Here is a 23,955-nt window from a genome sequence, read left to right as displayed (position 1 = left end):
GAACTGCATTATTAAAATGAGGTAACAATAGTTTCATTTGAATTAAAAAGTCAAACAGGATATTGGTATCTTTCTTTAAGAGATCAAAATACTTTCATCACAGTTAAGGTTAGAATAGCCTGATGGACTAATGAATAAAATTTCCTCCATTTTACCTACTAGAAATGAAAGCAAGATGTTTTATCTAAGATCTTAGTTGGTAAGGAGCTGGATTGGCTTTTACACTAGAATGTTCTACATGAAAGACTATGTCTCAGCAAATAAATGCAGCCCACAGACCAGTGTTATGTATTTGGCTTTACTTTATAAAAATACACAACTTAAATACATATGACACTCTCTATACAAGACATAAATAACTGTTAGATTTAACATTTTCCGTTATTTCAACAGAAAGCAAATATGTAAATTACCTCGTAAGAGCAAAGCGTTTCTTTAGAGATTCTGCATTCCAGGTCTGAGGGAAGACAGCCCGTGGGCAATCGCTGCAGGAAGCTAACCCACACCAGCCGGCTTTCCAACGAGTCATTTCACCAACACGGCCTTTATGGCTCAGCTTCAGAGGGCACTGCTGTCAGACACACTCTAACTTATTCACACCGCAAGTTTACGCTTTCACTTTCTCTAGAAATGTTTAATGGAAAAACCAATCCACAAACAGCGTATCAACTGTCTCTTACAATTGTGCTAAATACCAATCATGAGAAATAGGAGCCTCTCCTCACTTTGCAAAACTTGCAATGAAAAGTGGTTGGCTGTAATCTGTGGCTAAATTCCTTTTCAAAAGTTGGACAAAAACATTGGCGGACTCCTAGTGAGCTAGACAGAGTGTGGTATGAGAAGGGAGTGACCTTCTGGTGCCCACTGAAATTGGGCTCTTAGGGTGGGCACTGTCCCTGTCAAAGGCAACGGGCACACGGCTCCACCCTTTCCTGCTGGAGACCGAAACACCTCCCTCCCCTTTAAGACTCTGTCACTGTTTAATGAGGAATGGCTACTTCATCACGGATTCAGAGCTTACAGGGTCTGCTCACTCGCTCCTGGCTTTCTTTCGGAAATTTAGCTGCCTTACCTATGGCTCACTTCTAACAGTGAGTTAGGTACTAGTTTATCAATATAAAGAAATATTTACCAGTTGAGAATTCAATGCAAAAGAACATACTAGAGTGAGTGTCCTGAGGTAAATGTGAGCCTTGAAGAACAGTGTGCAATCTACAGAATTATAGCAATTTACCTTGTAGCAGCATAGCATGCCCAAGTCTGGACTTCGAAGTTAAAAAAACCAAGAATGTACTTATATGAAGAAATAAAATGCCAATGCTGAAGTAAAAGAAATGTTGACAGTTGAGAATATAAATTCAAAAGGAGGCATGAAAAGGGAACAGAGGAACAAAAGGAGGGTGTCTTTTAAAGTTCTTAGGTAGGTTGGACGATTAATTTCAAAAGCCTCCAGGGATTTCTAACAAGTTTTAAAAGTGCTAAATCTTGGTGACTCAGATGCAGAAGAAACAGCTTTTCTTTAATAATAGCTATTCAAACTTTTTATTCTTTTTTGAAAAACAAAAGATTCTCTATATAGTCTCTATAAATTTTTTTTTTTTTAGCCATTGAAATTATTCTTCTGGCTGTTACTCTCACTGATGTACTGTGAAATCCTAACTGGCTGAGGAATTTTAATTATGTTGAACTACAAAGTATATATTTGCACCAAGAATTTAAATTAATGCATAGAGGTCTATAAAATTTTGTATAAAGTTAGAACCAAAAAAAACTATTCATTGAAGATCATGCTTCATTGTCTCTTAATATTCTACTCAAAGATGATGAAAATCAGAAAAATTCTAGGACCCTGAAGTTTAACTTTCTTCTTGTCTTTCCTTTACATAAATAAAGTAGTATCCTTCATATTAATAATCAAGATGTTGGGAACTGAGTCCCAAGACCTAAGAATCAAGATCAGGCTGAATTTCAACCAGTCACTCATAATGTAAGGATATGAGTGGAAGCACTGAAGAACTCTCTGCTATAACTGCTTATCTGCACAATGGAGGTGAATGATGTGACAAATCTAGTACTTAATGCCAATAATGAAAACTGGCACGAGTTCTTATACAGGACCACATACTCAGTGAGCTGTCATATCAGTTTGTGCTGACATCACCATAAACCTTCCTCATTCATATGACTCCTAAGTTCTGTTGCAAGAATAAATCTATGTTTAATTACTTTACATATGATAAAGGCCTTAAGTAAAGTTTAGGTCCCAAAGAACTTTGGGCTGGAGTTCTGTAGGCCCAGGAGTTAGTTAAAATGAAAAGGCCAGAGGAAAATCCCACAAGAAATCATATCTTGTATCTCAATTTATTAAAAAAAAAAATTTTCAATATCACCAATTTGAAAACTCATGCTAGAAAACAATGTTTTAGTTTCCTAACAGCAAGCTCAATGCAGCCCAAGTGCAGTCACACAAAAAGAAAGCTGCTTTGGAAAGAGAAAGATTCTGGAAGATTTCAGGGCCTTGAATTAAATAAAAGTGGTTTTTCTTCTCAGGTTGTAAGGGGAATGCTACTTCAGTATGGGACAGCTGTTTAAAATTCACAGATAGTAATGTTTTATATACTTTAAAGCGCCATCAGTGCAGGGTGGTCACAGCTAAAAATCCGAGCAGTGACATGAGAGTGACAGGGTCATGAGCCCCGCAGTGAGACTGGTTCTGTAAGCTCTGGAAGAAAGGCTGGTCCTAACACCTGATCTTCATCCATCCCTTGGATACTGAGGAAGACACTATGGCAAGAGAATGTATTTCTCTATGTAAAATCAATTTTCATAATCTGTAGCTTAAAATATTACTAATCAGAAATTTGGAACCCAAGCAGAAGAAACAGATTCCTCCCACACAGCCTTACGGTCTCTCTGTCCATCATCCAAAGGATCCACACTTGTCTCTGGTCAACCAGGCCCAGGTCAAGGCTGCGTGGGGGGATGGAGGGGGCAGCAGCCAGAAGCCAGGGATTCAAGAAGAGAGAAATGATGGCAGGTGTGGTGATATCAAAAACAAGACAGGAAGAGAAGAGGGAAGAAAGAGGCAACCAATACTGGGGAGGAAGTGAAGAGGAGGCCCAGCTTGTTGAGAAGCACCCCTGCCTTTCCCACCTGTTTTGGCAAATGATGCAGACACAAGAAGAGGCATAAGCCCCCTATGGGGGCTCTCCTAGGACACCAGACATGCCCGAGACAGGCCGGCCGTGCCCTCTGGGGGGTGTGAACAACGTAGTGTGACCTGCAGGCACTTCTGTCTGGGGCTCTGATTCCTGACTTCTAGGTGACCATGCTCCCTACAACTACCAGCACCCATTTCCACGGCCAAGAAAAGGCCTCCACCCAGGGTGTACTCAGAACCTGCTGCAGCCGCCGCCTTTGCTCTCTCAGGACTGGCTTGTCCCTCCCCCTGGTGGTTGGAGGAGGGGAACAGAGCAAATAAAAGGGCCGCTCAGCTCAGAACTGTTATCACCTCTTTTCACTTTCAGGGGACTGCCAAAAGTTCATTAATTACAGACTGATGCTTAAAATACCCCCTAAGGAACTCACTGTAAAAGGAGGAACCTGCTTGTGAGATCACGCCACACCTTCAGGAATTCTGATATTGTCTCTTCCATTTTTGTTTTCTTCTCTGATGATGAATTTAAAAAAAAAAAAGAAAGAAAGAAAACTAAAGAAAAAGTAAGAGTCCTCCTTCCAGAAACCTCACAGACATTCCTGAGCGAAGTGCCTAAGGGATGCTACACTGATGGAGCTTACAAACGCATGGGAAAAAAATCCCAGGTCGTCCTCTTCACTTCGTCTCTCTGCAAAATGTCTATGACATGGTAACAGGCACCTGAATTACTGATTTACAAATGACAGCACATGAGTGAAAAGAGCAGTCACATGTTGTCAGGGAAAACCCATGTTGGCTACTTTACCTCTAGGGAAAGTCTGTTTGGACTCGAGGCCCACACTTGTCTTTTTTTCTACTTTCTACTTGATGTTTTTCAGGAGGGCTGTTCGGGCATTCACAACGGCTTTGAAGGCATCTTCACTCCCGGGCGCCACACACTTGTCAGGGTGAAGCAGCACAGCAAGCTTCCGATATGCCTTATTGACTTCGTCCCTACGGAAACAAGCAAAGCTCTGTGTCAGTATCGGGGTCCGCCCCCACCCTCCATCCACTGCATTTTAGATGTCTGGATGACATCTCTTGCAGTAAGTGTATCCCCAATAATTGTCACCCTTTCTCAAAGGTGGGACTAAAGGACCAGGAAGCAAACAATGAACAACTAATATGTAACATACAAGTAGAAAAATATATAATGCAAAGTGAGTATACAAACATGAAGAAAGCACTTGGTAAAAACGTGATCAGATGAAAACAGACAGTACTTGGCATCTAACAGGCACTCAGAGAAGCTCTGCTGACTGAAGCAATGGGGACGGGGGCCATCAGGGCAGGCCCCCTGGAGGAGGAGGCTTCTGGAAGAAGGTGGGGTTCGGGGATTGACATGATGGTGGGGAAATACACAGCAGCAGGGATAGAACTGGTAGAGGCTGGGAGGGAACACAGACAGGGCATGTAGCTCCACAAGGAAAGGCACTGGGAAGTAACAAGAAACAAAGCTGGGAGCAGGGCTCAGTGAGTGAGGGCCTTGAAGGCAAAACAACAAAAAAAGTTAGATTTGATAAACAATAACAATAGTGGGTGTTTCATGACAAAATGGTACTAGGAAAGCTGTTTTTTGAAGTTAGGAGACAGGTAGGAGGTTGTTACACTAACCCAAGCATGAGTACAAGAGTTCAGACTAAGGTATTTGTGGAAGCAAGCAAGGGAAGACAAGGAGATATCAAGAAAGAACTGGCAGAAACAGATGATGAGCTGGATACACAGGTGGAGAAGATACAAGAAAAGGGGCTAAAATGAGTCCCAGGGTCCCAGCGAATCTGAGGCCCCAGGGAAGATGGTGACACCACTGACCAAGAAAGGGACACAGGAAAGGAGCACCTCAGAGTTCCAGGGAGCTCCCTGAGACCAAAGACGAAACAAGAGAGAAACTGACATTCTTTAAAGAGGAAAGGAGCAGTACAAGAGTGTTTCTCCAGAGACCAGCGAGCTCCAGGAAAGATCTTTAGGCTCCTGAGCTCCTCAAAGAGCAGGGACCATTGTTGGGGGGGTGGAGACCACCTGTCCCTATAACCCTCCCAGCAATTCATATCCTCAGGTATCCAGCCTCCGAGAGAATTCTAAGTAACCAGCCAGCCCCAGTCAGGGTCGGGCTCTGTCTCTACCAGATGGTTCTATTTCCCACCTTCCTTTTGTAATTCAAAGTTCCAGTTAATCTTGTAAGCTTGGATTTGGTGCTTCCCAATGTCCAACCTTTTCTCCTTTATTTTTTATCAGAAGGATTTCCAGTTTGGCTTTACAAATTAGGGAGATAGTCTTTGACATCTTGGAAGATAGTCTTTGACAACGGATGTGAAAGAAAGTCTTACGTGTCAACTTGGGGAGTCACAGGGGAATGTTCACACCTGTCCATGTCTTGGGCATACCTTCATTCTAAGGCTTTTTCTGCTTTCTGCTTTTAGAGCAGTATTTCTGAATTTTCTTGGGTTAATCTTGTATGTAGCTTTCCCACACAGATAACTGTGATATTAGCTAACAAGAATCACATTCTGCCGACAGCCTCCCTCTTCCTCGTGAGACTTGGATGAGGCCCCTCCAGCCACTCTGCTTCCTGAGGGGAAATGTCCACATGGCGTTAGTGGTTAGACCTGGTCCTCTGCGCTGAGTCCCTTTCAGGAATTCTAGCTATCAGAAGACACTTTCAAGGAAATTTCTGGAGAAATAAGACTGAGTCAGGTGTGTAAAAAATATCTTAGTTCTTCTGAAGACGAAGAGTTTCTTAAAGTTCAAGAAGAGCAAACACTGAACCGAACAAACATTGAAACTCTTAGTGGGGAGGGCATATAGTTCACTGGTAAGAGTATGTGCTTAGCATGCATGAGGTCCTTGGTTCAATCCCCAGTACCTCCATTAAAAATAAATAAACAAATAAATAAACCTAATTACCTCTCCCCTCCCAAGAAAAGAAAGAAACAAACAAAAAAACCTTTCTATAACTTAAAAAAAATTTTTTTTTAGGTTTTGCCCAAATGTGCTTAATGTCATACAAAATTAGCTTGATAGACCCAGAGGAATAAAGGTAAGCAAAGTACATGTTTATATTGGTTAAGGGTATGAAAATTATGGGTGTCCTGCAAATTTTGGTAGATTCCAATTAACCACAGTGAATAAATATGGAACCAAAGCTTTCTTTTTCCCTAATAAACATTGTTCTAAGTTAATAAGTAATAGTTCACTAGTTTTAGAGCCAATATCTCTTGGAGATTAAGTGGAAGTATTTAGAATGAGACTATGGAAGTCTAAAAGGACATTTAAAAGACATCAGTTAACTTTGTGCTATATACATGAGGTCATCTGCATTCCTTCAGATATTTGAAGCATCCTCAGTAATGCCTGGCAAGTCAAGGCTGACCAACAACTGTCTTCCTCTTTCCCCCACCTCTTTCCTTCTGGACTTGAACATGTGCTATGAAACCAAAATGGAGAAGAGATATGTAATGCTGCTGATGTTGACAAGGCAATTTCAAGACGTACTGTTTTCTTCCGTGGGAATCAAGGTGAAAAAGTAGAAAGTGACAAGCATGGAGAGAAAAGCAGTAGTATAAAACAAAAAGATCTGAGAACTTTAATAACATGCACAGTAACAGCAGTATTAGAGCATTAAAAGTTACATAATGATCAAAAGTTATGAGAGTAGACTCCAAGAGTTCTAATCACAAGGAAAAAAACATGTTTTTGTTTTCTTTTCTTTTGTATCTATATGAGATGATGGATGTTAACTAAACTTACTGTGGTAATTGTTTCACAATATATGTTAAGTCAAATTCATTATGCTGTACACCTTAAATTTACACAGTCCTGGTATGTATGTCAATTATATTTCAATAAAACTGAAAAAAAGTTATATAACCATACCGAATGATTTATTCTTGCACAAGCAACAAAGAATAGTGATTGTATTTCTTTTTCTCCTAAATAATTCTTTTGGCTAAAATGAAGTAATTTAACATACATACACACAGACAAGGGACTAGCAGGATTTTTGACAGAGGCAGAGGCGAGCAGACACACAGTTTTCAGGGTCAAGAATCAATTCTACAACTAACTCCTGGGGTCCCTGAATGTGTGTTTACTCTCACTGAGTTCCAACTTTCCCCTCTATGAAATGAAACTTTTGGACCAGTAGATTGCTAATATTCTTTCATTCTCTGAAAGTCTATGATTTAAGAATTCTATTTGTAAGTGTTTTTTTAAGGTTACATTACCTTCAAAGCTCTTATTCAACAAAAGCAGAGCATACCATTTCAGAAAGTATGTGCGTGTGTACACACACACACACACATATACACACTACATAGTTCCCATATCAGGCAACTGTGCCCTCTATTTTCTTTCTTTGGTATTCACTTAATTCAGTGACAGAGCATTAGAAAGTCATGTCATACATTTCCACACATCTTCATATGCCTAGCCAATTACAAGATGATATTGCACTGTAATTCTGACGGCTGAGTCTCTCTGCGACAGAAGTCAGGACTGATGTCTGAGAACACTGCTTACCTTGAGGCCCCAGGTTTGACTCCCAACATGTCCCAACTATCTTTACTATTTCGAATTCTGCGAATGGTGTCTGCTTGTTCTTTGGTGAAACTAGCACTGCTATTTGTGATGGGACGTTTCCCGCCATTTTCACATAAATCAACTATGGATACATAAAAGGTCTGTAAAAAGAAAACACACTCCAGAAGAGAACTGATTTTGTGAAGAGAGAAATTTCTTTTAAGCATCAACTTAAAGAGTTTTAATACGTTCCAGTAACTCAATATTCACAATAAAGCAAGTATGTACTTTGGAAGATTTTTTCCTTTATACTATATATATGCATATATATTTAAGCACACAAAAAGTATAAGGAATAAAATTTAAATGGCTCATAATCTTACTCTCAGATAATCACACTTGAAATTAACAATTAGTACACGAATATTGTTAGAAAAATTCAAACAGTAAGGAAAAGTGTAAAACGAAAACCGTCTCCCTACCCTCAAGCTCCTCTCCTCGGGGTAACCACTGTTAATATTTTTTGAGTATCCTTCCAGAACCATTCCATCAGCACACCAGTATTTACACACATCCAAACACTAAACATTTACATAAAAGAGGGCTGTTTATTGAGACAACACTGTGAACTGACTAACTTCAATAAAAAATATATATACACAGAAGAAAAGAGGGCTGCGTAGCGCCTTGCGTTTTTTTCACTTAATAATAAATCCTGAAATCTTTCTCTCGCAGCATACACTTTCTTCCTCCTTTTTGACGACTGTTCAGTATTCTACTGTGTGACTGTACCATAATTTATGTAACCAACTCCCTATTCTTGGACTGGTCAATTGTTTCTAGTGTTTTGCTACAAATAGTGCTTTAGTGAATATTTGTCTGTGTGTGTGTGTGTTTGTATATCTCTACATGCTTGTGGGGATACTGCTTTAGGATAAATCCCTAAAACAAGGATTACTGAATGAAAGTGTATGTGCATTTTACTTTTTGATTTTGACAACTTTCATACAAAAAGGCCGCACCAGTTTATACTTCCATAGTGCCTACTCCCCACACCCTGGTCCACACTGGGCATTACCATACATCTTCACTTTTGCCAGCCTGATGTGTATTTCATAGTTTTTATCTGCATATCTTTAATTAAGCAAAATTGAGTATCTTTTCATACGTTCATCCATCTTTTCATTTTCTGTAAACTGTTCATATTCTTTTCCTATTTTTTAAACATTTTTTAATTGAGTTATAGTCATTTTACAACGTTGTGTCAAATTCCAGTGTAGAGCACAATTTTTCAGTTATACATAAACATACATATATTCATTGTCACATTTTTTTTTGCTGTGAGCTTCTTTTCCTATTTTCATGTTTCTCAAAGTGCAAACTATTTTTTCATCCTGCTCATAATTCACGCTCTGTGCATTGTTACTTCTGCTGAATAACTTCACTCGAAATACTAATTTAATACACTATGGCTGCTTTTAAACTGACTAATCTCCTCTTCCCGTCACTTCTTTTTAAATTTCTTCCTCTTTTTTTTCCAGATAGCTCCTACTATCATTACATTTTTAATCTTTCTCTTTGACTCCTCTTTCTTATCTCCAGTAACAGTTAATCGACTTGGCAACCTAAACAAGAAGCCCGGACCCGTGAGAAGGAGTGTCACACCAGATACCAAGACAAGTATTAACTTAGTTTAAGTCTATCTTAATACTACTCTGTTCTAACAGCGTAAGATAAAACCAAGTTCCTTCCTGATGTAAAGTGTCTATTAAGTATACAGGAAACAAAGAAAGTATTTATTAAATTTAACCAGCAGGAAAGCACTACTTCTAAGTAAAGCAATCTAAAAGGGATCACAGTGCACAAATGTTTGCTTTTACTACGTATCAGTAAGATTTTCTTCCAGTTTATAAGTCAGACTAAAATATAAACACTCACAGATTTCTGAGGGCACAAGCATTTATTCATAACACATAATGTTACAGACCAGCTGTGGTGTGATATAGAGAATACTAGAATTAAAGTCAAAAGTCTGTTTAAATTCCTTGTCTAAGTTCCAGCCATGTTGGAGTAATGGGTACTGGACTGGACCTCCTGCCATAAACTACCATAAAAGTGGACCAACAGATGAGGCAACTATTTTCAGGAGGTGGCCAAATAGCATGTGCAAGACTGTTCCTGGGTTTCTACCTGGAGTCCACTTCCTGACCATGTCAGAGAGCTGGAGTCTGAGCAGACACAAAATCCCACCGAGCTAAGAAGGCAGAGACCAGAGCTTGAGGATGCTGAAGTGGCTTGAATCTGCAGAGCAGGGCATTGGATAGGAGGGAGGTGTACAGAGTTGGGCCCCAGAAGTCCATGTGGGGTCCCTAACAGTTTGTAGCTGAGAGCTAGGCTATATATACATATGGTGAGATCACCTGAGGCTTACCAGATAACAGCTACTAAGGGGCTGAGAAGAGAACTAACTACTGGTGCTAGGGAAAGAGCTGTCCTGAGGACGCTAGAGTTTGGCCTTGCCAGAGTAGAGAGATTGCCTTAACGCCTTATTAATACCTCTAGCATTTAGCTGAGACACCACAGAAAAGCTATGTCTTAGGAGTTAGACTCATCCTAACAAAACCTAAAACCAAGAACTGACAAGATCTGCAAGACGAACAGAATTTGGAGGCTAGGTCCTGACAAATCAGAAGTGCTTGGGAAACGCTTTGGTCTTCCTTCAGGTCCTTGCTAATAAAGCAAAAAGTCAAGACCACACAAGTTCAGTGTAATCTGCCAATAACTGAACTGCTTGCTGAAATAAGAATCAACATTCTTCTGAGGAAAATAAACAAATCTAGAGTCTCTACAATGTATTATCTACAATATTTGGTATCAAATAAAAAATTACTACTCATACAAAGAAACAAGAGAATGTCAGGGAAAAAAGTGGTCAATAGAAACTGAACCCAAGATCATTCAGATATTGGACAAAGACTTTCAAGCAGCTATTATAACTATTTCAAAGAGATAAAGAAAAAATATGTTCAAAATGAGTAAACAGATAATCTCAGCAGAAAACTGGAAACTACACAAAAGCATCAAATGCAAATTCTAGGCCTGAAAAGAAATGAATTGAAAACTTCACTTGGTAGATTTAACAGCAGACTGAAGTCAGATCATTAAAGACAATGCAACCTGAAAAACAGAGAAAAAAATGGAAGCAAAATAGACAACCTCAAGGGCTGTGGGATGAAATCAAATGGTCTAATATATATGTAATTGGAGCCCCAGAAGGAAAAGAGAGTGAGAATAGGGCCAAGAAAAGTATTGTAAGAAATACATATTTTTAAAAACTTCCCAAATTTAATGAAAAACATTTGCCTACCAATCCAGAAATCAACAAACCCCAAGTATGATAAATATAAAAGAAGCACACCTAGGCACACAGCACAACTGCTGAAACCAAAGATAAGGAGAAACTCTGTGGAGGAAAAGAATGGACACGTTATACGTAAAGGAATGAGTAAGAACAGGTGCTAACATCTCATGAGACACAACAGAGACCAGGAGAGAACGGGCCGTATCTTTAAAGTGCTGAAAGAAGTTTAATTTCTAACAGTTACTTATACCTCTTGGACAAATCGCTACTATTCTTAGGTGTCCTTGTATCTGAAATGAGAATGATATCTGCCACACATTGTTAAGTATCAAATGAGATGAAACAGGTAAACTTCTCCAGAATTGTGAAGTATTGTTCAAATGGTTAAGTATCATTATTATACATAAGTAGGTACAAACTCACATAGGTCTATGTACTCAAAAGGATAGAAAAGTGGCAAAACAACATCAACCTTATTTGGTCTTGAAATAAAAACTACTGATGCCCAATTCAGCCTGTCAGCCAAGGATGAAACCTGTCTTCTAGTAGGAGGGGTGAGATCTTGAGAGAAGAAAATTCAGCATAAAAGATTAAATAAAATCCCACTTGATAATTAAGAACAACTCTTTTTAGTATAGCTACATTATTTGAAATGCTAAAAATTCCCAAAATATCAGATATATTCATAAGAAAAAAAATGCATTATTCATGCTACCACTTAACTTCCAAATGTATCTATAATTAAGAGTTGACTATAATTTGCTGTTTAAGTAGCCTCATCCCCTTAAAATTATTCAAGATAAGTAAGTCCTAAAAAGTGGCCATCTATTCAGGTTGCAATGTGAGTCCATCCTTCTATTAATTACTTACTTGACTAGTGAGACCTAACTTTTAGCATGACTGGCTGGCTGCAATGACAGCCTCCTGGTCTCTAAATGCACCCCCATGGGCTATGACATAGGATTATATTAGCTATGGCAAGGCAATTTTGCCAAAGCATGGCTTTCATTTGACAATGTATAAAAATGTAACCAAAGGTAGTTTTAAGGAAAATCTTTGTCCAATTTAAGTAGGTATATAATATGTGTTGTTAAACTTGATGATCATCAGAATCACCTATAGAGATTTTTCAAGAATATTCCCAGGTAATTCTTTTTTTTTTTTTTTTAATGGCAGTACTGGTGATTGAACCCAGGGGACTTGTGCATGCTAAGCATGTGCTCTATACCCACCCCCAACCCTCCCCAGGTAATTTTGATGAGCAGCCAGGTCAGGTCTAAAATAGCAGACAAATAAAACACAACATACACACTCATTCTCTCTCTCTTTCTCCCATTCTCTCTTTCTTACCAGCTTCTGAGAAGAAGAAAGAGTTCATTCTAATGAGAAATTCCTATTTTTTGCTTCTCGTAATTTAAACTAAAATTTGGTATGGTCAGCCTTGATAACGAACTCTTTAAGACAATAAAAAGCCAGGTTACCTGGAACATCTCATTGATTCCTTCTCCAGTTTGAGCAGAAGTTTCAAAGTACAGGAATCCTCTGCTTTCAGCCCAAAGACGCCCTTCACTTTCATCCACACAGCGGTGCTTGGTACAGTCAATCTGAAATAGAAAGCTGGGGTTGAGGGGAGGGAGGATTCCAACCTTGTCCCACTAGAATAGGCCCAGTGAGGTCCCTGTCAATCCTCTGCTGAGGCAAAAACTATCCTTAAGTGAACCCCAGCACTAGTATATAAAATGGCCAGGATCAAGAAAGATTAAAAAATTGCTAATATTGAATATGGACTGATTTTCTGTGGCAAAACAACAAGGGCCTGCTAGCAGCATTTCCCCTCGAGAAAACTGCTGCCACTCAGCTCTGTGAAAGTTGGGTTCACGACGTTTGCCACGCTCGAGGGCCACGGTCTGCTTTTCATACTTTCCCATGATCCACACTTCACCTAACTGCTTCCTCTCCTCCAACCAGGTCAGAGTATGATTATTAGAATCACCCTCCTGCTCAGTCACCAATATGCATCCCCAAGTACGGCACCCAAAAAAAAAAAGAAGGATAAAAATACTGTCACACCAGGTTTTGTTTTTCATCTGTTTTTGTTTTAGGGACATATGTTTTGAAAAGCTGTTGATTCCTATATACTACAGATTACAGAATTTTTTTTCTTTTTATTTGTTCCCCAAAACTCAGAGCTGCACTCTTCCCACAAGGAACCTAGAAAGTTGAGCAATTACCTTGTTGGCACACACCGCAAATACAATATTTTCCATGTTTCCATGAGGTCCAAGATCTTGCTTCATTTCTGCCAGCCATGCATCAAGGGCTTCAAAGGAATCTTTCTGCCCAACATCATAGACCAGTATCACACCCTGTGTGTCCTTGTAAAACTCATTACGAACCTTTACATAAAAGAACAGATGCACAAAATGTAAGTTCTGCGATTTTATAGAAGTATGTATCACAGCCATTAACTTAGCAAAGTGTGCTCTTTTGTGTATTTGTAGTGTTTACTATTGTATCTCTATACGAACTACTAGTCTTTAGAGGGCTTTTTTTAAAAATAAAATCAAAGTAACATGATAAAAAAAAGTCTATTAGTATAGAAGGACTTGTAATGCAAGTTACAGCCTCCTGCCCCACCCCTCCTCACCTCCAGTTCTACTCACTAGAAGCAATCAATCTTTAATTGTTTTAGTAGGTCTTAAAAGAACACAAATTATCTAAAGTTCTTCTTAGGAAGAACTAGGAAGGTGAGTGAACAACTAAAAAGAACTTAAGGCAAAAATGACACAAGTATCAGCAAGAAGTACAGCCATCTATAGATCACAACCCAAAGCTGGCTTCCCCCAGGACGCTAGGTAGAACTTCCCTATGACTCTTGGGTCTCCACACCATCTTGAGAACTCCAAGCTCTGAGGGTCCGTGTGATGTAGTGGAAAAGAGGATAGGCTCTGGAGTCACATCTGGGTTCACACTTACTTACTAGTTGTGTGATCTTGGGCAAGTCACTTAACCTCTCTGCATCTCAGTTTCCTCATCTGTAAAATGGGGATAATACTACTTACTTCACAGGATTATTATCAGGATCAAATGAGATAATGAAGGCAGAACACCAAAATGGTGCCTGGAAAACAATGTGTATTAGCACCTTCTCCCTTCTTTCCTTGCATTCATTCTGATTGGCCTCCTTTGGCAACTCACCTCTGGGGTGTATCTTTAATTCTGGGAAGAGGTGGCATGAAGTAGAGGGCACATGAAAGTGGCAGAGGCACCAAAGTGACAGGTTTGGTGGATGAGGAACAATGTTGAGAGACTGGGGGTTTCAGGCCAAAATTAGTAAGAATCTTGACATGGACCCTGTATTATATGTTCCTTTTAGAAAATTTCAGTAAGTATTCAGACTCACACTAGATATGTAGGAAGAATGAAGACCTCTCTCACAAGTCTGTCAGGAAGTATCTACATGTTTCTGAACATAGATAGATACCTGGACCAAAAACGTAAGTGCCTCTTAATTTACTGAAACATAAGAAGCTATCCCCTAAAATCAAACCAACAAGATCAGAACAAATTTAACGTGATGCAGACCAGGAAGGCATCTTCTCCCCTCAGCACTCATGGCCCTTAGCCCCTCTGCAGTGGTTAAAATCCCAACTCTTGCTGTCTTGGCTCTCACACACCACGTTCTCCACATTCTTAAATGATTTCTCCGACGCCTCTTTCCTCCACTGCTCCCACTCCAGTCTGCCACCACAATCCCCCAAATCCTATCCTGGGCCCTTGCCCCTTCTTTTTTCTTCCTTCCTCCCAGCTCAGCAGAACCAACCACTCGCACAGTTTCAACTATGCTCCAATGTGAGTCCTTTCACCTGCACTTCCAGACGCGCATTTCCGGTTAGCTCTGGATTCTCCCAGCTGAATGTTCTGTTGGAATTTCAAATTCAATATGCACAACAGTTTATTTATAAATGCCCCCCAATTTATTCCTCCCTAAACTTTTCCTTCTCTTGAACTTCTAGTGATGAAAGTCGCACGTCCTTCTCTGAGTCATTCAGGCTGAAAGCCTGGCATTAGCCTTTGCTGCTCTCTTGTCCCAGAGAAGCCACCTCTGCCATGTTTCTTGCACTGTCACTTCCTTTCCATTTTCATTGCCAACATTATCTTATCTCTTGACTGCATGACTGTAAGAGTCTTCTAAGCAATCTCCTTAGCAACATTATACACTGTGCACATGTGCCTTTTTAAAGCCCTGGCTCAAAAATTCTTTAGTGCTTCCCTACTGCCCACTCTCTAAAGTTCAAATTCTTTTTTTAACTGATAGTGACAGTTTCGGATCAGTCCTCCACCAATTTCCCAGTCTTAACCCCCTCCTGTCCCTGGAGGACATCTGGAACCACATCTCTTTATCTTTAATTTTCCAAGGTCTAGCTGTAACACCGTATCTTTTATATAGCTTTTTTGCCCTCTTCCTCATGTCTAATCCCCTACCCCTACAGAACAGAATGCAATCTCCCTAGCCCCTGGACTATCACAGCTTTTGTACTTCTAACAGTGCTCACATCACCTCTTGTCTAGTTTCATAGTTAGTAGCACATCCCACTGTCTTCCCCACTAGACTGTGAGCAGCATGAAGGCACACATCATCTTTCTGTCCCCCGCCGGGCTGAGCAAATATAAAAATTTGAGACATATTTGCTTAATTAAATGGCTAAATGTTCTATAGCAGAGAACAGAAGTAATGCCAAAGGGGAAAAGAAAGAACTTCAAAATGCAGATCATGCTGTCCAGAGGGAGTTTTGTGTGTAAAAAGAGAAATAAGCTCAATGGATTCTGTTTCAAGGGCCTCAAGTTCAAGTCTGGGTTCCTCAACTAGCTACCTATGTCACCTTGAGTAAGACTTTATTACCTCAAATGTTAGTTTACTTGTCTGTAAAATGGAAAGATTAAAGTAGATGCTCAACGGTCCTCCACAGTTCTATTATTATCTCCCCAAACAGCCTTCTAACGCTAGTCCTGGAAGGCTTGCTGCATCCAAAGTTTAATTAAATAGGATGCTAAAGGAACTGTGATTATTTAATTTTTAAAGCAGAGGTGTAGCTTTCTAGGTTAGAGAAAGCTGTTAGTTTAATATTACTCAGGCCTCAGAAAGATTTTTATCGACCCACGACTCATCCCAGTAGACTCCGGAATTCAGTTTTGTGCACCAGTGGAAGCAAGACTCATGGTAAGATACAGGCCCTGCCATTCCCTCAGGAGTCCCCTCCCTGACACTTTCCTCTGAGACTGCTGTCTGACACACTAAGTACACTGTCTTTTCTCAGCAGGCCCAGGACTGGTGACAGTGGAAGCTTCAATGGAGGACAGGCTATGGTTTCAGGAAGCCAGGGACCGTGAGAGTGGCCGTGGGTACTTCACTAGCTGTGTGCTGAGCAAAGGTGTACTCTGGTCAGTTTAGGGTTTAGAAGGAAGATGATGCCTTTGGCCTTGTCAAAAAGGAGGGTTTGAGCCACAGACAGCAAATATTTGACAGAAAAGGAGAGATTAATACTATTTTTGGAGAAAAGGTACTTTAGAAGTGATGATTTCAGGGAACTTTTAAAATTATACTTCTATTTTTGTGAGCTGCTGAAAAAAGCCATCACAATTTTGGGGTTCCAATAACAAGAGTCTAGTGTCTAATGACAGAAAGTAACAGAACACTCAGTGTTTTTCATTAGTTAGGCAACATCTGGAGTGTTGTGTCCAGTTTTCAACTCCCATCAGCTAACTCCCTGCCAGCTAACTGGCAGTGATCCACAAAGCATGCTGATAGGTCTATCTGTGGCAGGAATAAAAAATGTTTTACCTGGAAAGGAGTAGGTTAACAAGTATTAGAAAGGCTCTCTTGTAGGAGCACAGACTCAGCCTATGTTGCTTCAAAAAAAAAGGCCAGGGCAAAAGTCAAAGGAAGGCAGCCTTCCTAAGAGAGAAGTTGTTAATCTATAAAGGATTAAGTTGTGAAGCAGTGAGACCCCCATCATTAAAGATATTCATTCTCCAAACTCTCACAGTCTGTACCACTCAAAACTTTTCCATGTATTACACTGTCCCTGGATTCCTACCAACCTACATAACTCTTACTTATCCATCAACACTCAGTTTAAATGCAGTTTCCTTCAACAGGACTTCCTGACCTTCCAGATAAGCTAGGTCTGGGTATTAAGTCCCAAGTATTCTGTCATTTGTCTAACATGTGTCTTCTCTGACATATTTATGTGCCATGAAAACAGGGGCTGTGTATTTCCAGCGTGCAGCACAGAAACTGGCATTTTCTTATCTGGTGAATGAATGATGGCCATCAATCAGGAATGCTGCAGAAAAAAATCTTACAATGGCAGAGGTCTGGACCACATTAATTCTCAGGCGTCTTCTAACTCTCCATCGACATGACTTTGGTGTAATCTAAGACTTGTGTTAGCATTTCTGGTAGAATCTGTGTCAAATTTGGGTTCACCTAGAGCCTCCATGCCTTTTTCACTGACAACATTCTATACTTGTGAAATTGATTTAATCCACTTCAAGGTTTCACATTTAAAAGGAATTTATTTTACCTAAATATTTGGGTACAGTCACAAGACGGAAGATTTCGCAGCCATTGAAGGTTATGTTTTCCTCTATTCTTCCCACTAAGTACAAGCAAAAATTCTGGACATTATATGTAAAACATACATAAGAAGACTGGAATATGGAGAGAAGAAGGCATACAAGCTAGGGACCTGGGGCCCTGAGGCATGACACAGCAGCGAGTTCCCTGGTTTTCTCCTGCCTCATGTATCCAAGACTTGAAACTGCAGAAGTACAACTTGGAATTGCCAATAGGTGTCCAGCAAAAGCCTGCTCTCTTTGGTGAAGGATCAAGAAAAACAAAAAAGCTTCAGAGGCTAACCATTCTACTCCAGCCCGACCCCTCATAAGTCTGTCTCTCCATCCCCACTCACCCAAACAAAGGCTGAGTGGAAATTTTAGACAAGTAAATTACTGAAAAATGCAATGACTGTAATAAAAAAGCTTAGTAGTTGGGCTCAAGAGCAGAATGGAGGAGACAGTGGGAAAAAAATCAGTGAAAAGCAAAATAATAAAATTACCTAATCTAAGTAACAGAGAGAAAATAAACTTTAAAAAAAGAAAAGAAAAGAAACAGAAAAAGAACAGAGCCTCAGGGCCCTGGGGGACTACAACAAGATCAGAGTTTGGGAAGGAGAGGAGAAACAGGGTGGGGCTGAAAAAGTACTCAAAGAAATAAGGGCTGAAAACTTTCCAAATTTGGCAAGAGATATAAACCTATAGATTCAAGAAGCTGAGAAAACCCCACACAGGAAAAACCCAAAGAAATCCATGCCAACACATTATAAATAAACCTTTAAAAACTAAAGACAAAGGAGAAAATCATGAAAGCAGCCAGAGGGAAAAAGGACACCTCTCTGAACTTCACTAAGTTAGCCTTCCCAATAAACATCCCTCTCCTTCAGAAATCCCACTCTTCCCTGAGAGCAGTGACATTACAGGGGACAACAGGCTCAATGAGTACAAGAGCTGGCCTCAAAATAACTGCACAAACGATCAGGAAATCTAAGTAGGGAAAAGGAAAATTACCATAAGAGGAGAAATGATTCTCCTATAACATGAAATAAGTTGAAATTAGAGAAAGCAGCAAAGTAGGAAGTTTTCTGTGATATGTACTATTTTCCCATGAAATACAATGTTTAAAAAACTGCTGCTTTCTTAATGCAGCACTGAAACAATTTTACAGCAGAGATTTTAAATTTAAGATGAAATGGACCTGATCTCATATAAAAAAAAGTATTTACAATGTTAAAAAAAAAAGTGAGGGGAAAAACATTTCAAATTACAGCATATTTCTCATCGGAAACCATGAGGCCACAGGAAAGCAGTACAGTATTTTTCAAGTGTTGGAAAAAAAAGAAATATCAACCCAAAATTCTATAACCTCCAAAAAAAATTCTTCAGGAACAAGGGGAAACATTCTCAATCAAGGAGAACTAAAAGAATCTGTTGCCAGCAGACCTACAATAAAGAATGGCTGAAGGAGTTCTCCCAACAGAAGGGAAAGGATAAAGGAAGGACCCTGGAACACAATGAAGGGTGAAGGAGCAGAGTAAGCAAAAGTAGGAGTGAATACAATATGCTTTCCTTCTCCCTTAAGTTTTCCAAATTATGTTTGACAGTTAAGTAAAAAGTAAGCACTGTCAGCTGTGGTTCTATTGTATGTAGAGAAAATATTTAAGACAATTTTAAGTGGGAGACGGAAAAGGGATGTAAAAGGAGAAAAAGCTTCCACACTCCACTCAAGCTGTTAAAATGACAAGAGCAGTAGACGGCGATAACTCATGCAGCGTAATAACTAGAGCATCTGCTAATAAAGCTATGCGGAAAGATTTCTCAGAAACACTACAGACAAATCAAAATGGAACTCAAAAAGTGTTCAAGTGACCCACAGGAAGGCAGGAAAAAGAAAACAGAAATGAAAAACAGAAAACAAGGAAATAAAATAGTAGACCTAACATATCAATAATTACATAAAAGTGGTCTAAATATACCAATTAAAGGACAGAAATTGGCAGAACAGATTAAAAAAACAAGATCCAACTATGTATCGTCTTATAAGAAAGTCAATTCAGATATGATATAAGCAGGCTGAAAGTGAAAGGAGAGAAGATGTATCATGCAAACATCAACCAAAGGCAGGCAGAAATACCTATTTAACATCAGATAAAATAGACATTAGAACAAAGAAAATTACCAGAGACACAGGGAGATAGCATATAATAATAAAATTATATAATTAGGACATAGTAATCCTAAATGTGTATGCACCAAACAAGAGAGTTGCAAAATGTGCAAAGCAAAAATCGATAGAACTGAAAGAAAAAATAGACAAATTCACCATTTAGTTGGAAACTTCAACAACCCTCTCTCAGCAATTGATAGAATAACTAAACTGAAAATCAGCAAGGACATAAAAGAATTCAACAACATCATTGACCAAGAGAATCCAATAAATAATTATAGAGCACTCCATCCAACAATAGCAGAATACACATTCTTCTCAAGTGCCCATGCAACATATATATACCAAGACATATCCTGGGCCATGGGAAAAAAAAAAAAACCTCAATGAATTTAAAAGAACTGAAACCATACAGTGTGTTTTCTGATCACAAGGGAATCAAACTAGAAATCAATAAGAGATGGCAGGAACATTTCTAAACATTTGGAAACTAAACAACACACTTCTAAATAATCCACAGGTCAAACAGAAAGTCTCAAGGGAAATAAAAAAAAACACACTGAATGAATGAAATGAAATAGGAGTGACAATGAAAATACAACATATCAAAATTTGTGGGACACAGCTAAGCAGTATTGAGGGGAATTTATAGCACTAAGTGCATACATTAGAAAAGAAGAAAGTCTCAAATCAACAATCTGAGCTTCCAACTCAAGAACCCAGAACAAGAAGAGCAAAATAATCCTGAAGCAAGTAGAAGGGAGGAAGGAAAGAAAAGAGCAGAAGTGAAATGGCCAAACTAGAGAAGACTGAAGAGCCTGCTTAGGGAAAATGAAAAACTAAGGAAGGAAAAAGAAACAAGAATGGCCATGAGATTCATTCTGAGACCACTCAGGACTGATAGGCAGATGAAAGGAAACCAAGTGAGACTGCTTTAGCTTCTTCTGGAGGCAAGACCACACACGCCTGAGCAGTGAACTGGAACGATCGCTCTGGAACCTTGCTGCCAAAGAAGTCACATTACTGAATTCTTAAGGCTCAGGACGAATGTGATTATCTTTTCACAGTCTGGGCTAAGGTATAAAGTAAAAGCAACAGTCCCTTAAAACGTCTTAACTAAGTGTTCGAAACATTCGCAATAAAATTTCCCACTGCTATTTAAGGAGAGATCACAAAAGACCAACAGATAAATCCATCAAGTTAAGGCTCAGAAGGGAAGCCAAACACCAGCTGAATTTACCTGTTTTTACACATGACTTGAATACCGGTCGTTTTGATAATTTGGTATCTTTCCCTCAACCCACTGACAATACTGGATATAGGTTTTTTTCAAAAAGGCTTTCTTACCTCATAGAAGAAGGGATGTCCAGCCATATCAAAGATGTTAACTTTGATTTCTCTGTCTCTGACTTGTACCCTGAAATGTTCAAACAGAAACAATCCCAAATGGTTTGTGCATTCATATTAATATCATGTATATCGCTTATGAATTTCAACAGGTTACATGTATGAAATTTAAAAAAGGCTTTCTTAGTGCCTCTTCTTGATTCCAGATAATCATTACAACAAGAGCCAGTGTGACCTGGCAGGTAATCATGCCTCCTGTTTTAGGAACACTGAACTCACTTGGCATAAGCCACCCTTGTTTACCTTCATCTTACCTCAAGACACTTCATCAACACCCTGCAATAAACAAATGGTAGCTATTACTGTGGCACTAACAAAAAATTGATTTGGGACAAGCAGGAGCAAGATAAAGGAAACCAAAATGTTTTATTTCACTCAGTAAGACATCTTAATTACTACTTCATGCTTGGTTACCATGCAGTACAATAAATAGTACAAATAATGGTACAAAGATGTGTATCATTACAATGTTTGTTTAATTCTTGTACGATCTTCATTTGAGCAAGAGCAATAGTCAATTTGTTTTCAGAAATTTGAAAATAGAGAAAAGAACAAAAAGAGGAATAACAACCATTGATGCCAGAATTAACTACTGTTAACATCAGAGCATACTTGCTTCTAGTTTTTTTTTTTTTAAAGAAAAATCACTATTGGAAAATGAATGAATGAAACACTGTAAACAACTCAAACACTTGAAGGTTTAAAAGTTATCCTAAATCCTACCACTCAGGAAAAACCCTTCATTAATCTAGATGAATGTTACTTCAGACTTCTTTCTATGCATAGATAAGATTGATAAACATAAATATTTTTATAAAAAGGAATTATATTATCTTAAAATAAAAATATAAAATTTACTTTTCATTGAATTTAACAAAAGAAAAAAAGAAACTGAAGTAAACTGGGAGGAATCATTGGCTTTATATACAAATGTTCTTCACCACAGAAATATTATTTCCTAAAAGATTCCTCTAAGGTTAAGAATAGAGATTATTAACCATAAGTTGACAGATTTAGAGTTGTTATGTTTTTTTTAGGAACATGCTTCAGTTTAGACAGCTTTGTTAGGACTCCCTCCAACAGAACACAAGGACATCAGCACCTGTTCTCATTGTTTCTACACTACTTCCTGGTTTATTAATTATTATCATTAGTCTCTGCCCAAGTTTAGAACACCCACTTTCTATTCTGAAACCAAAATTCCTACAGTTATTTTATATTACTCATATATTTAAATCTAACTAATCACTAATCATCTTATCAAGATTTCTTCATTCCTGAATTCTCTACCATATTTCATCAATTCTAAGATGTACATGTTTTCATTTTAACATCTGTGAAATTAGGATCCATCTTATAAAAGTCAGTGTGAGAACAGCAAAATTATAATAACAAAATAACAACAAAATAATAACAGAGTTTGAGAGCATCTGGAGAAGATCTTGTATAACAGTTTATATTAGAAAATTTCACCTTAAAAATATAGCAGCTGAGAAGGGATGGAACTGAAGTTTATAAAATCCAGAAGTAACACAAATATGTTCACACGTTGAAACTCAAAAGAGGTCAATTTAATTCAGAAGTCAGACAGAGGAAATTTACTTAAGAAAAATGACAATTCATTACCTCAATTCGCTGCTTTCCTGAATTGTGGCCTGAAGACCACCTGCACTATAATTATAGAAGGGGGGGGGTGTTTTAAACGTAGAGTCCTGTGCCCCACCTCAGGCCCTGTGAATCAGAATCTCAGTGGGTGGATCTTAGGAATCTTCATTTTTACAAACTCTGCAAGTAATTTAAGCATATTGAAATCTGAAGGACGGAATGGGCATCTACTGTTTTGACTGCCCAAAAGAGTACCCCTCTTCCAACTGAGGTTTAAATGGGTTCTTCCATCTTCTTTTTTGATGCTACTCTGCTTGCCTAACCGAGTGGGAAAGCCACAGTTAACTGAGCTGGGGAAAGGTACCTGCACTCACTTAGACAATCAAAACCTTCCCTGGGGTTTTCAAATTTGGGTTTAGTTTTGGTAAGCCTGAGAGCTACTGGCAGCTGTGTATAGGGAGCCAAAAGCTAGAGAGAGAGAGAGAGATGTCATGAAATGATTGGGCTATATTCTGTGCCTGGTTCCAGCAATCTCTGAAACCCAGCTACATCCTTATAATTGGATAATGTGAATTGGTTAATATCCCTTTTTTAAATTTTTGGCTTGAGTCACGTTCCTGTCAGTCATATTCTCCTCCTCACCATGAGCAAAAAAAAAATTTCAACCAGAAACAGAATACAGTCAGTCCTCTGTATCCATGGGTTCTGTATCCATGGATTCAACCAAACTTGATCAAAAATATTCAGGAAAAAAAAATTCCAGAAAGTTCCATAAAGCAAAATTTGAATTGGCCACAAGGCGGCAACTATTTACAAAGTATTTACATTGTATTTACAACTATTTATATAGCATTTACATTGTATTAGGTATTATAAGTAATCTAGAGATGATTTAAACTGTCGAGAGGATATGCATTGCTTATATGCAAATACTATACCACTTCATATAAGGGACCTGAACTTCTACAGATCTTGGTATCCACAGAGGGTCCTAGAACCAATATCCCTTGGATAGTGAGGGATGACTGTAGTCTGCTGAATAAACCACAATTCTATGGCATAACATGGTAACCCTCATTTCTT

General features: G+C 38.8%; 1 protein-coding gene across 2 annotated transcripts in view; it reads right to left on the bottom strand.

Annotated features, from left to right (window-relative positions):
* Positions 1-284: 284 nt before the first annotated feature.
* DNAJC27 (DnaJ heat shock protein family (Hsp40) member C27) overlaps positions 285-23,955 on the bottom strand; it is a 42,264-nt gene continuing 18,593 nt past the window's right edge. Inside the window, exons 5-9 of one of the 2 annotated variants that reach the window (XM_072938103.1) lie at positions 21,208-21,277; positions 13,307-13,471; positions 12,557-12,679; positions 7,715-7,875; positions 285-4,150 (exon numbers count right to left, since the gene is read on the bottom strand). In XM_072938103.1, the coding sequence (XP_072794204.1) occupies positions 4,018-4,150; positions 7,715-7,875; positions 12,557-12,679; positions 13,307-13,471; positions 21,208-21,277 (652 nt within the window). In that variant the 3' untranslated portion in view covers positions 285-4,017. The remainder of the gene's footprint in view (positions 4,151-7,714; positions 7,876-12,556; positions 12,680-13,306; positions 13,472-21,207; positions 21,278-23,955) is intronic. The other variant, XM_072938105.1, reaches the window with a different exon arrangement.

The sequence above is a fragment of the Vicugna pacos genome, chromosome 15, assembly GCF_048564905.1.
Source record: "Vicugna pacos chromosome 15, VicPac4, whole genome shotgun sequence".
NCBI classification, from domain to species: Eukaryota; Metazoa; Chordata; class Mammalia; order Artiodactyla; family Camelidae; genus Vicugna; species Vicugna pacos.
The sequence above is the reverse complement of the archived record's forward strand: the minus strand, read 5'-3'. Positions and strand labels throughout refer to the sequence as shown.